The following is a 12548-nucleotide window of genomic DNA, read 5'->3' on the forward strand; positions in this document are numbered from 1 at the left end:
TTTATTATCCAGTCTATAACCCATAGAGAAAAGAACAGCTCTGCTTTTGTTTATTCTAAATGTACCCACTTAATAGAAAATAATCTCTCCTATACTCAAATGTGATTATACTGAACAAAAATATGTACTGTCTCTCTGTGTGTGTGTGTGTGCTGGAGGGTGGGTGTGTACCCTGCAGGATACACACATACACACATATTTAACAAATAAAGAATTAACCCAATCTGCGGGATGGATACATAAAGATAATATTGAAAAGCCACAGAAGAATCTAAACAATTTTGTTTTCATCATTAGTTATGTCTCTTCCTTTAAAATGTATTAGATAAAACAACTAGCAGTAACAGCTCACTGAGTGGAGCAAAGGGAAGTGAAACACCGAGGCATAATGGGAAAACCCCTCAGCACAGGTGAACCTAGCAAGAGTTCCATTTCAGAGCCCGGGTTTCCCTTCCAGAGCAGGTGTTGGTCATTTCGATTGCCACCCTACCATTCTATTTTATCCATGGCTTTGGGGTCTTTTAAACACATGTTCATCCACTTTTATCATTTAGTGCTTTCTTTCAACTGTAATGAACTAGGACCTGGAATACAATAAAACAGGCCTTGTGCCCGACTTAAAAATCCAGTATAAAGATCACAACGATTTTTCCCCTTGACATTGAACTTTAAAGTGAGAGTTGCCTTTTCTGTCCAGAAATTTCCTAGCCTTAGTATGTAACTGCATATGTGGTGGGCTTACAGCAGCGCAGTTGTCTATTAAAACTTGCGGAAGGTACTATATAGGAAATTAGACAAATGGGTATTTCTTTTTTGAGTCTTCTAAATTCAGTTCATAACAAGTGATTGGCTAGGCAAGAACGCAATTTCGAATACACATTTCTTCTGTATATTGATACTTTATACGAGGTGCTTGAAATAATTGTGCCAGATCAGTAAGATTTCAACCCTTTTAATTGGGAAGGCTGGCAGGATAACAAAACTGTGCTAACGGACAGTGAATGATGGACTTACATACATACAATTAGGGCAATATGCCTTATCTTTTTGTTATGAAGCATTTCAAGCATACAGAAAAGTAGAGAATATAGTAAATACATGTGTACCCACCACTCGGAAGTGTCAAATCTTAAGATTTTGCTATACTTGCCTGAGCTCTTTGAATTTTTTAGGAAACACAACTTTTCAGGTTCCAGTGAGGTCTTCTTCCTTGATTGCATCCTGTCCCTTCCAGAGGTAACCATCATCCTAAACCTGGTATCCATCATCCCTATGCAAGTCCTATACTTCTAGTTCACCTGTGTGTGTCCACATACAGGATAGCTTGTATTGTTTTGCATGTTAAAAAAATTTTTTTTTGAGGAAGATTAGCCCTGAGCTAACATCTGCTGCCAATCCTCCTCTTTTTGCTGAGGAAGACTGGCCCTGAGCTAACATCCGTGCCCATCTTCCTCCACTTTATATGTGGGACGCCTACCACAGCATGGTGTGCCAAGCGGTGCCACGTCCACACCCAGGATCCGAACTGGCGAACCCTGGGCCGTTGAGAAGCGGAACGTGCGAACTTAACCGCTGTGCCACAGGGCCGGCCCTGCATGTTAAAATTTTTATGTAGTCTATGAGCATTCAAGATCTATGAGGATACTCCCTTTAAGTTTGGGAAAAAAAATCAAAATCACTACAGGCATTATTTTAGGACTAGGAATGATTTTCCACTCTTTTTTTTTAACCTCTTTTATTTTCCAATTTTTCTAAGAGCACTTATTACTCTTATTTCCAAACAATTTGATCAAAATAAGAAAATGCACAGGAATGCTTGTTTTAAAAAGAGCTCCCTGGGTTGCTGAGACCAGCGATGTAGAGTGTGAGCTCGCACACAGTACTGCCATTTGAATTAGATTCACCACTAACTGAAGGAGTAGATTTCAAACAGACCTATTGTTTCCTCCTATAAGCTCTGTAGTGAAGAAAAAGATGTGGTGGTAAATTAATTAAAGGCTGAAGGTTTAAATTGAGTTTGGGGAGAAAGAGGATGTGGAACAGATGGAATTAAACCTTTAAGAAAATTAAGCAATGGCATAGTGGAAAGGTTCCACTTTGGGGAAAGTCAAGTTACTGCTAATTATGGTACTATATTTTGGTTAATACTTTCAGAAGACTGCCTCCTCACTTATCAAGTCTTTGAGGGAAGCGAGTTAGCTGCATCTGATAATACCGGTATATTCTATTGGACAGACCGCGAAAACCCCTGGGAAGACGAATGGAAGGCCATAGCTTGTTTTACCATAATTTTTTATGTGTTAGTGACTAAAACACCTTTCTTATTTCCAATATTAAATGCTTGAGAAACAGTTAAAGTGGAATAAATAGGAGTTAAATTTACCAACCTCCATTTTTCAGGGAGTAAATAAAATTCCTTTCTTTCAGAGGGCTCATTTCAAGGATTACAAGCTCCCATGCCATCAGGGGCTGGTCACATGTTTATTTTACAGAAACACAAATTGAAAATAGTCTTGTTGTTCTAAACAAGCTCGTGGGCTGAATTTGGCCTGTGGGTCACTAACTTATGACGTCTAAATTACATTTTTATTGATGTAATTCATGTATCATAAATGCACCCCTTTAAATAAGTGTAAAATTCCGTGGTTTTTAGTATATTCACAAAGTTGTGCAACCCTCACCACTATCTAATTCCAAAACATTTTCATCACCCCAAAAGAAACCCTGTACCCATAAGCAGTCATTTCCTATTTTCCCTCTCCCCGCAGACTCTGGCAACCACTAATCTATTTTCCGTCTCTATGGATTTGTCTATTCTGGACATTTCACATAAATGGACTCATACAATATGTGGCTTTTTGTGTCTGGCTTTTTTCACTTTGCATACTTTTCAAGGCTCATCCATGTTGTGGCATGGATCAGTACTTCGCTCCTTTTTCGCCTACATAATATTCCACTATATGGCTATACCACCTTTTGTTTATCCATTCATCAACTGATAGAAATTTGGGTTGTTTCCTCTTTTTGGCTATTATGAATATTGCTGCCATGAACATTCATGCACAATGACCTCTGAATTTAAGTTTGAAAATTTAAAATTAGTTTCGTAAATAGTTAATACATTAACATGGCTCAATATTATACATACTAACAGTTAACATGGTTCAAATATACATATAGAGAAAAGTTTTTTCTCTCTTGTCTCTCACCTGCCTTTCACTGCTTTCTGTCCCAGTAAGTAAACACTATTCACAGCTTTTTTTTTTGAGGAAGATTAGCCCTGAGCTAACATCTGCTGCCAATCCTCCTCTTTTTGCTGATGAAGACTGGCCCTGGGCTAACATCCATGCCCATCTTCCTCTACTTTATATGTGGGATGCCTGCCACAGCATGGCTTCCCAAGCAGTGCCAAGTCCACACCCAGGATCTGAACTGGTGAACCCTGGTCCGCTGAAGCAGAATGTGCACACTGAACTGCTGCATCACTGGGCCAGCCCCTATTCACAGCTTCTTATGTGTCCTTCCAGCACAGGCAAACATTTTCTCTTTTTAATTTATTTTTTGGTGAGGAAGACTGGCCCCAAGCTAACATCCATTGCCAATCCTTCTCTTTTTGCTTGAGGAAGATTGTCCCTGAACTAACATCTGTGCCAATCTTCCTCTATTTTGTATGTGGGACGCCACCACAGCGTGGCTTGATGAGCAGTGTGCAGGTCTGTGCCCAGGATCCAAACCTGCAAACCCTGGGGTGCCAAAGAGGAGCATGGGAACTTAACCACTACATCACCAGGCCAGCCCCTCTCTTTTTTAAATAGAAAGGTAGCACCTTACGCGCTCCTCTGCACCTTGCTGTTTCACATATCCTGGGTTCGTTTCCACATGTTTCTAGACACTGTCCTCATTCTTTTCTAAAGCTATGCATTTTCTAGTGTGTGGCTGTACCACAGTTTATTTAACCAGTCTCCCTTTGATGGATGTTCTGGTGATGATTTCAATGATTTGATATTTATGAAATCTACTTGTAAATGTCATACAATAAGCAACCATCAAGATAAATAATATCAGGATTAATAATGAAGAATAGAAGCAGCTACTTACTTTTAACACTCAACAGGAAAATCAAAAAGGGCCTGAGGCTACGTTTTAAAATAAAATATTGTCATCCTCTCAACTATTATGCTGTCAGGTTAGAACCAGTTATCTGAAATAGGATGGAAACTGGCAAATAAAGATACTGGTCTAGTTGAGCAACTTGTTTTTAACCTTTCTTCTGCTTCTCAGAATATTTATCTTTATAGTCCCCAAATTTAATTTAGTGGGTCATTTCCACTAAATCTTATAACAGGGAAATCTCAGGAAACACTTATGAGTTTTTTCAGCCTTAAAACAGAAGAAAATCCTACCGTTTGCGACATTGACCTGGAAGACACTATGCTAAGTGAAAAAAGCCAGACACAGAAAGACAAATAATGCATGATCTCACTTATGTGTGGGATCTAAAAAAGTCAACCTCACAGAAACAGAGAGAAGACTGGTGGTTACCAGGGGCTGGGGGGAGGGGGAAGTGCAGGCGCTGTTGTTCATCGGGTTTAGTTAGTTATGTAAGATGACTCAGTTCTCGAGATCTGCTGTACAACGTAGTGCCTACATTTAACAGCACAGTCTCGTACGCTTCAAAATTTAAGGCGGTAGATCTCATGTGAAGCATTCTTAGCACAAGAAAAAAGCAAAGGGGCACAAGGAAGCTTTTGGAGGTGATGGATATGTTTATTACCTTGATGACGGTGATGGTGTCATGGGTGTGTGCCTATGTCCAAACTCATCAAATTCTATATATTAAATATGTGCAGTTTTCTGTATATCAATTATACCTCATTAAAGCTGTAAAAAATAGCAATTTTTGTACTTTTGGTACTTCTATTCACTATTAGGTAGACACTATGAGGTGAATACTACCTGTTCTACTGTCAGTGCTGCTAGTTCCTATGTTATGACAGCTTTCGTTTGGTGGTTTCTCCTAAATAGCTATCATTCTTCCTTCCCAAATGATACAAAACACCCATTAATGAAAGAATTGAGCTTTGGGCACTTCAAAAGAAATACACGAAAAAACTCTAAGATATCATTACAGAAGCAAAGACGCATTACGTATTTTACTGATTAGCTGGAGAAGAAAAGATTGAGGTGTTGGCTAGCAAGTTGAAAGAACAGCGGGGTACTTGACTCCACCGACTAATCAAGGGGGAGAGAAACCAGCAGAAGGTCATGGTTAGCCACGTGAGACCCTCCTGATAACGGCTGCTCAACTCACCAGGGCATTTCCTGGATGCTGAGATGGCACAGTGTAGTCTTTTCTAACAGAACGATTAAGGTGCTCATCATTCAGAAACGATTTCTTCAGCTGCTGGCTAATTCTTCAGAATGCGCCTGATCAAGTGCTAGCAGGGGAGCTCCACGTTTCCTGAAATAGCTTTCTCAATTTAACTTTGATCTAAGCTCTAGTCTCTAAGTGAGAAATGCAAGTAAGAATGAGGGGTCAATTTATTTTAAGTACATTTATCATTAAATATCAATGTGTACAATTTCAAACATTTATAAATATTGCAATTTGTAGAAAATGAGTGTAACCTTAAAATTATCTGAACAGTGATTTTCACATTATTCACAGTTAATTCAACCTATCTTTGTAGAAATATAATTATGTTAAAAAGTACCCTTGCCACAACGTAACAATTTCATGATACCTTTCTATAATATTTATGTCACTAAAGTGGCAGCTGCATCAATAAAACCCAGCAGATTCAATAATATAGAAACAGGACAAATAGAACTGCAAATGCAAGCTACCATTAATCCAAAACAAAATAAAACCTTTTATACTAATATATAAATATTTTCCCATTTTCTGTTCTGACTGAAGAAAATAATTGGGGGGCAGTATTTTATTCATAGTAAACAGAAATTAAAAATATTTTTGAAATTGACATTATGCAGCTAGATTAGGTAAGTTTTTATAATACGTAATACTAAATATTTTGAGAAATTCTTGGTTTCATTGGGAGCCATTTCTAATAGTAAACCTTTTTTCAGTTGTAATGACAGTAAGCAGAAATAATTCTCTGTCATCCCACATAGAATAATTGCTTATCTGCAACTGATAATGTATTTAGATAAAAAGAGATTCTTGGCTTTATTTCTAAGGTTTTTTTCGACTTAAGTTTTTAAGCTTTTTCGACACCTTCCAAAAGGATCCCAAATAAATCTAAAATTATGTCAAAGGAAAATAACTTTATACGGACTAGTGCTTGTGTTTAAAGCAATATTTACTACAGTATTCCATAGTTGTTTTCTTTTTCTTTCTCAGCATATACCCAGCTAAAACAAATAAAAAGGTAAGATATAAAAAATACAGTTGAAGTCACAATAAAGTACATTTTCTTTTATTGACATAGAACATTTACTTAAATTTTAAATGTTGGCTCTTTAAGAAAAAGTGTCTCCTTGTAAATAATATGCATAACCGTTGCCCAAAAATGTATACAGTGTTTTCTCCAAAATATTTATACATATAGTGGTCCACTTAAGACCAGCCCCATTATAACTTGCTGAATACAATGTGCTCTTAATTTATAAATGGGCTACCCTCAGTATAGAAAATATATAGGCATGTATGTCATACATACAAAGTAAGAAATATAAAAAGGAGAGATGAAAAGAAAAAAAAGAAATGTTCTTCCCTATAAGATCCAGACAGAAGTTCAGTGTCGTTAGCGAGACCATGTAAATGTACTCTTAATTTATAAATGGGCTACCCTCAATATATAAAATATATAGGCATGCATGTTAGACATGCAATTGAAAAAATATAAAAAGGAGAGATGGAAAAAAAAGGTCAAAGTGTCCTTCCCCATAAGATCCAGACGGCAGTTCGGCGTAATTAGTGAGACCATGGAAAATGTCCAAGGAGTTTCAGCTCTAGCAAGTACTTTTCAGAAAAATATCTAAGCTATGAGAGCAATAAATTTCCATTTTAAGAATTTAGTAGAGGTTTCCATTTAAACAGTCAGTGAGGATGCTGTGGTCTCCCTAATAGGCAGAAAAGAGGACTCTTGGCCGTCTGTTAGAAAGAAACAAACAAAAAGTTGCTCATTTTTAGCCAGTTAGTAAGAAACCTTTAATCAAGTGTGTGTAGTGCAGAGAATGACATCCTGGCTCACGAGCGTCTGAATTTCTTGGACGAAAGATTCCAATGGACAGGATCTGAATTCTTAGATCTTAGAGGGAATGGGGCAGGAAGTGATGGCAAAAAAGGGGTCAGCCCCAAAGGTGGCTGGTCCAATCTTAACTGTTGATGTTAAAAAACACACCAAATGTTTCTATAACATTCTTTCTGCTGCATTTTCTTTATTTCAAGCCACGGGTCTACTTGGAGGGTCATGCAGCAAGTGGCTTATAAATAAAATCAGAGTCTATGAATAGTGTCATCACATTTAGAGACAACCACTGGATTCTCTCATTAGATAAAGAGGTCGTATCTTTGGAATCCATGAGTTAGTATTATTTACGGGATACCTAAAATGGGGAACAAAAACCATATGTCAATAGCAACATACATGAAATTCAGGAATTAAAGCAATGAAGACTACTAGTCATTTACTGAGCTAGAAATTCCATATGGTCTCTAAATACTGCTTCACAGTCAAAATGCAAGAAATATAACTGGACCAATTCCAAAATTAGCAAATATTAACACTATTGCTAATTGTTTACCAAGGCAAGCAATTCCCACTGTTCTCCAATCTCAGCATATGTTACCAAGAGAGAACCTAAAGATGGCAATCATCCATTTTGGAAGCTTAGGCATTTGGACACTTAATGTATCCTTTAGTGTAGAGATATGCTACATGTCTCAATTTTCATAGAGAACAGGCTTTTTCATCCTGTCATGGTACCAAAGGGGAAACAGAGGGATAAAAGAATCCATGAAAACATTCAGCTGCCATGTTTTTTTCTTTCCTTTTCCAGACCATCATTATGCAGCCAAAAACAACCCCCTCAGGATAATAACAGAATAATAGAACTTCTCCTAAAACAGCATATAAGTTTCTTTATAAATTAAAGTTACAATTCTTCAGGGGAATATAAGGGCTCCTTCAACAAACATTCTTGAGAAGCAGACAGAAAATAGTCACCTGCTAATTCTGTATAGATTTATGTATACAGAAGCCCTTTGTAGGATGTAAAGCACTAATGCCAACATAAGGTATTGTTATTACGGAAGCAGAAGACTGAAACATTTATCCTGCATTGAAGAATACAAAAGAAGGAAATATAGTTTTAAATTCTCATGCAAGTAACCTATATTTTATCTCTAATTAAAAGATAATCTAATGTTCTGCTGATGTAAATAATTTTCATTCCATATATACATATATATATATATATATGTGTATGTATGTACATATAGCTAAACGATGATGCCAAGCTAAATTAAGGCTTGTCAGATTTTTACAAACAGATGTTCTGCCATATCAATAAAGTTTACATTTTACACGTAAAACCCAGGCCATCCATCTAATTAATTGAGAGAAATAATTAAACTCTTTCCCTAATTATGAAGATTTTAAAAATGTTTCACTTTCTTGGCAACATATGGACTAAGTCACTTCCATTTAAGCCATTAACTTGGAGAAAAAGTGAGCTATCATCAAGAAAGGCTTCCAAAAATGATTATTACACTTAAGTTAACACATAACACAGGTTATGCAATGTATTTCATAATATGCTGAGCAATTTTACTCATAAATAATAATTCAGTTTTAATTTCAACCCCAATTTATTTAAGCAATTTTAAAAACATGAGTTCGCAAAATGTATTCTTTTAACTAAAAGAAAAGTGACTATATATTTCCCCTAGTTTTAGAGTTTTACAGAAACTCTGCTAACATACTCTGGCCAACACTCTTACTAGAATTGAAAGATTAAGACTTGCGTAGCAAATTTTCATAAGTATGAGAAACAGCTTATGTACGCTTGAAAGCCAATTTGATCATGGTCAAAAATTAGACTTTAAGTTTCATCTGTCACTCAGAAAGTCCTTCCATTTGAGCATTAACAGTAGCGCGTGCACTTTTGCTGCTGAGGGCAGAATGGAGCCCCTCAAATCCTCATCATCTACTGCAAATTGAAAGAGGTTAAGCAGAGCCACAGTCCTTCATTCTGACTGCCCCCAAAGATTAACCGGTCTAACCAACTAGACATTTAACGGATTTTCCAGGTTCCTTAGCATAGGAAGAACGAAAAACATGGAAAACTTTCTGCTGAGTTACACACAAATATATTAATGCTAACTAATAAAATCGTCTAATTTAAAGAGTAACTGACCTGAGATGTACCTTGCTCCGATTAACATTACCATGCTACTCACTATAAAAAAGCCCAAGGGTAGACTACAGAAGATACTAGGGTCACCTGTGGTCATCCAAGTAGAAGGGAATTCCAGTCAAGCAAACCAAAAGAGAGACACATAATTACAATATTTGTGTTAAGAATCACATGACAGCAAAACAAATTAAGTTATAAAAATAGTATATTCATAAAAGCTAGCAAAGAGTTATTATTTCAAATCAAAACTATAATCAATATTGAAGGCTTACGACAATGAACAAACAATACAGATAGCACGCTACGAGTAGCCAAGAACATACAGTAGTCTCCCCTTATCCGCGTTTTTGCTTTCTGTGGTTTCAGTTACCCGCGGTGAACCGCAGTCCCAAAATAATGCTACCTCACAACGCCTATGTCATTCACTTCACTTCACTTGAGCTCATCATGCAGGCACTGTGCCATCTCACATCGTTAGAAGAAGGATGAATACAGTGCAATAAGATATTTTGAGAGAGAGACGACATGCATATAACTTTTATTATAGTACATTTTAATTGTTCAATTTTATTGTTACTACTGTTAATCTCTTACTGTGCCTAATTGATAAATTAAACTTTATCATAGGTATGTAAATATAGGAAAAAACATAGTATATATAAGGTTCAGTACTATCCGCGGTTTCAGGAATCCATCAGGGGTCTTGGAACGTGTCCCCTGCAGATAAAGGGGTACTACTATAGTGCATATAGACCAACATAAGCCTTACACTGGCGAAGCCAAAGAGAGAACTTTTTGGGAGGCTACTGACTTTAGCTTTCTTGATTGTTCCCCAAAAGATGCTAAAATGAGCAATCCAATTCCCCCAAAGTTCAAATTATGGATCCTTTGGCTATCAGAGAAGAATTATAGTCTACTGAAAATGCATTTCACACCCTATTGGATTCATTTTCTTTTTTAAATAGAAATTGGTGTATAAGAAAATGCACCTGAGAATTAATATTACTGTAACTTAAAAGCTAAATTGTGTTAACCTACACTTACAAAAATTGCCTGAGAACATGCTTCTTTGATTATTTTCTAACCTGGATTCTCTTGGAATCTCTTTCTTTAAAGAATATTTCTTATATTTATGCTTTTGGTTTTTTTCTTCTCCCCAAAGCCCCCCAGTACATAGCCGTATACTCTAGCTGTAGGTCCTTCTGGTTGTGCTATGTGGGACATCGCCTCAGCATGGCTTGATGAGCGGTGCTATGTCCACGCCCAGGATCTGAACCAGTAAAACCCTGGGCTGCCACAGCAGAGTGCGTGAACTTAACCACTCAGCCACGGGGCTGGCCAACCCCTATGCTTTTCTTGAATTTAAAAACTATATATCTAGAATATTTAACATTCTTTAAATAAGAAGTGTATTCAAAATTAACATCCAATTGAAATTAGTCTTTGAGTGGTGAACATGATATACTCTAAAAAGAAACTGAAATATGACGTACATCTGAAATTTATATAATGTTATAAACCAACATTACTGCAATAAAAAAAAATTAACATCCTAGAGTTAAAAAAATACAACCACTAGATGAAGTGGCACACATCTGTTATATCTTGTACAGAAACTAGCACTGTGGTAGAAAAATGATTGAGAAGTTTAATTATAAACGGTCTCAAAATTGCAAACAGCCTTAGCACGAAAAGCTTTGCCACCATCTTGGAAAGGAAGTTGAGTCTCAGAACAAAAGATTAAAGAAAAAGGATATTAAGCTTATTTAGGAGAAAAAACAAAAGCTTCAAATAGGAACATCCAGGACTGAAAATACAGATCACAGTGATCTGTGGTAGTGGATGATTCCAGAAGCTTCTCCTAAGAGCCAGATACATAAAAAGTGGTTCTATACTCACTTTGGGGTTGGAAGGCAGGTTACCTTTCATTTATAAACTCTTCTCCATTAAAGCATATGCTTCAATACATTCCTGGCCATTGTTCCATCCATTATGTTCCATATCTTGCATTTAGCAAAGAATTAAAATATTATGCCATATTAAAGGCATGTTTAAGGCTGTTTAAATATCAAAAGCATATTAAAGATAGCTTAAGACTGCTTACAACTAAATGGTTTACTTAAGTTGAATACCTTCCTACCTAAGTGAGTGAAAACAATAGTCCTTTGTTTTTTGCCAGGAGCATTTCCAAATCTATTATGACACTCTACTGTGTGGGATATATTTCTTCCTTTCTGATTCCAGTGAATTTCCATAATATACACCCACTAAGAACTTGGAATCAGCCTAGGAAGTGGCGAAATATATCCTGAAATTAATACAGCTTTCAGCTGGTTCAGGTCATGAAGACAGCCCCCCAAAAAGGTAAAGTAAGATATTAAGAGAAAAAAAAGACTATAGTTGATTTTTTTTCATTAAGAAGAAACTAGAAATAATTTCACTTTTAGAAAACTAAGTTATCAATTGAAGTACCAGGAATAAACTAATAAGAAAAGATATAGTAGGACAGAGTTAAGGATGTATATCAACCTGATAATTTACATCTTATGTTTAGAACTTTAAAGTGTTTTTAAAATGCTAGAAACTCCGGACATATGAAAATGGTTTTCTTCAGAGCAGCCTTGCTAAGTATAAATGGTCAGATATTCAAATAAGATATTGAACATACTAAGAAAAAGTGGCAATAATATTAAAAACATTTTTACCACTTTCCGAAGACTGAGTTGTAACCCAACCCATTGACTTCATCACAGCTTTCTTCCACGTAGAATAACGAATTTCACTTTCTAGAAATAGAAGGTAGGAAAAACACACATATGAAAGGTGGTTTACTGAGATGTTCTAAGGACCACACTTACGTTCACTCAGCATTCTTGACTAATTGTTACACGTATAAACTGACATGGGACTTTACCAGGACTCATATGTGGGAGAGTACGGCTGCTAGGGAGTGCCAGTGACCGGAAGAGACGCTTGCTTGGAAGTTGGAGGGGAAATTCAGCTGGGTCTACAGGGTGAAGGGAGATTGGGAGAGGGCTACCTGCTAAGACCAGGCCATTTACAAATGAGTGGTGATGAATTAGAAAGGGGAATCCCATTTGATCTGTTCTCTCTTTGGTGTGTGTGTGTGTGTGTGTGTGTGTGTGTGTGTGTGTGTGTGTGTG

The 12548-nt window shown here is 36.6% G+C and overlaps 1 protein-coding gene across 3 annotated transcripts in view; it reads right to left on the bottom strand.

The window, feature by feature from the left end:
• Positions 1–6424: 6424 nt before the first annotated feature.
• The window catches only part of GK (glycerol kinase), a 68206-nt gene continuing 62082 nt past the window's right edge, over positions 6425–12548 (bottom strand). For all 3 annotated transcript variants that reach the window (XM_046673340.1, XM_046673341.1, XM_046673342.1), the window contains 3 exons: positions 12090–12170; positions 9385–9471; positions 6425–7572 (listed from right to left, as the gene is read on the bottom strand). In XM_046673340.1, the coding sequence (XP_046529296.1) occupies positions 7562–7572; positions 9385–9471; positions 12090–12170 (179 nt within the window). In that variant the 3' untranslated portion in view covers positions 6425–7561. The remainder of the gene's footprint in view (positions 7573–9384; positions 9472–12089; positions 12171–12548) is intronic.

The sequence above is a fragment of the Equus quagga genome, chromosome 10 (genome assembly GCF_021613505.1).
Source record: "Equus quagga isolate Etosha38 chromosome 10, UCLA_HA_Equagga_1.0, whole genome shotgun sequence".
NCBI lineage: Eukaryota > Metazoa > Chordata > Mammalia > Perissodactyla > Equidae > Equus > Equus quagga.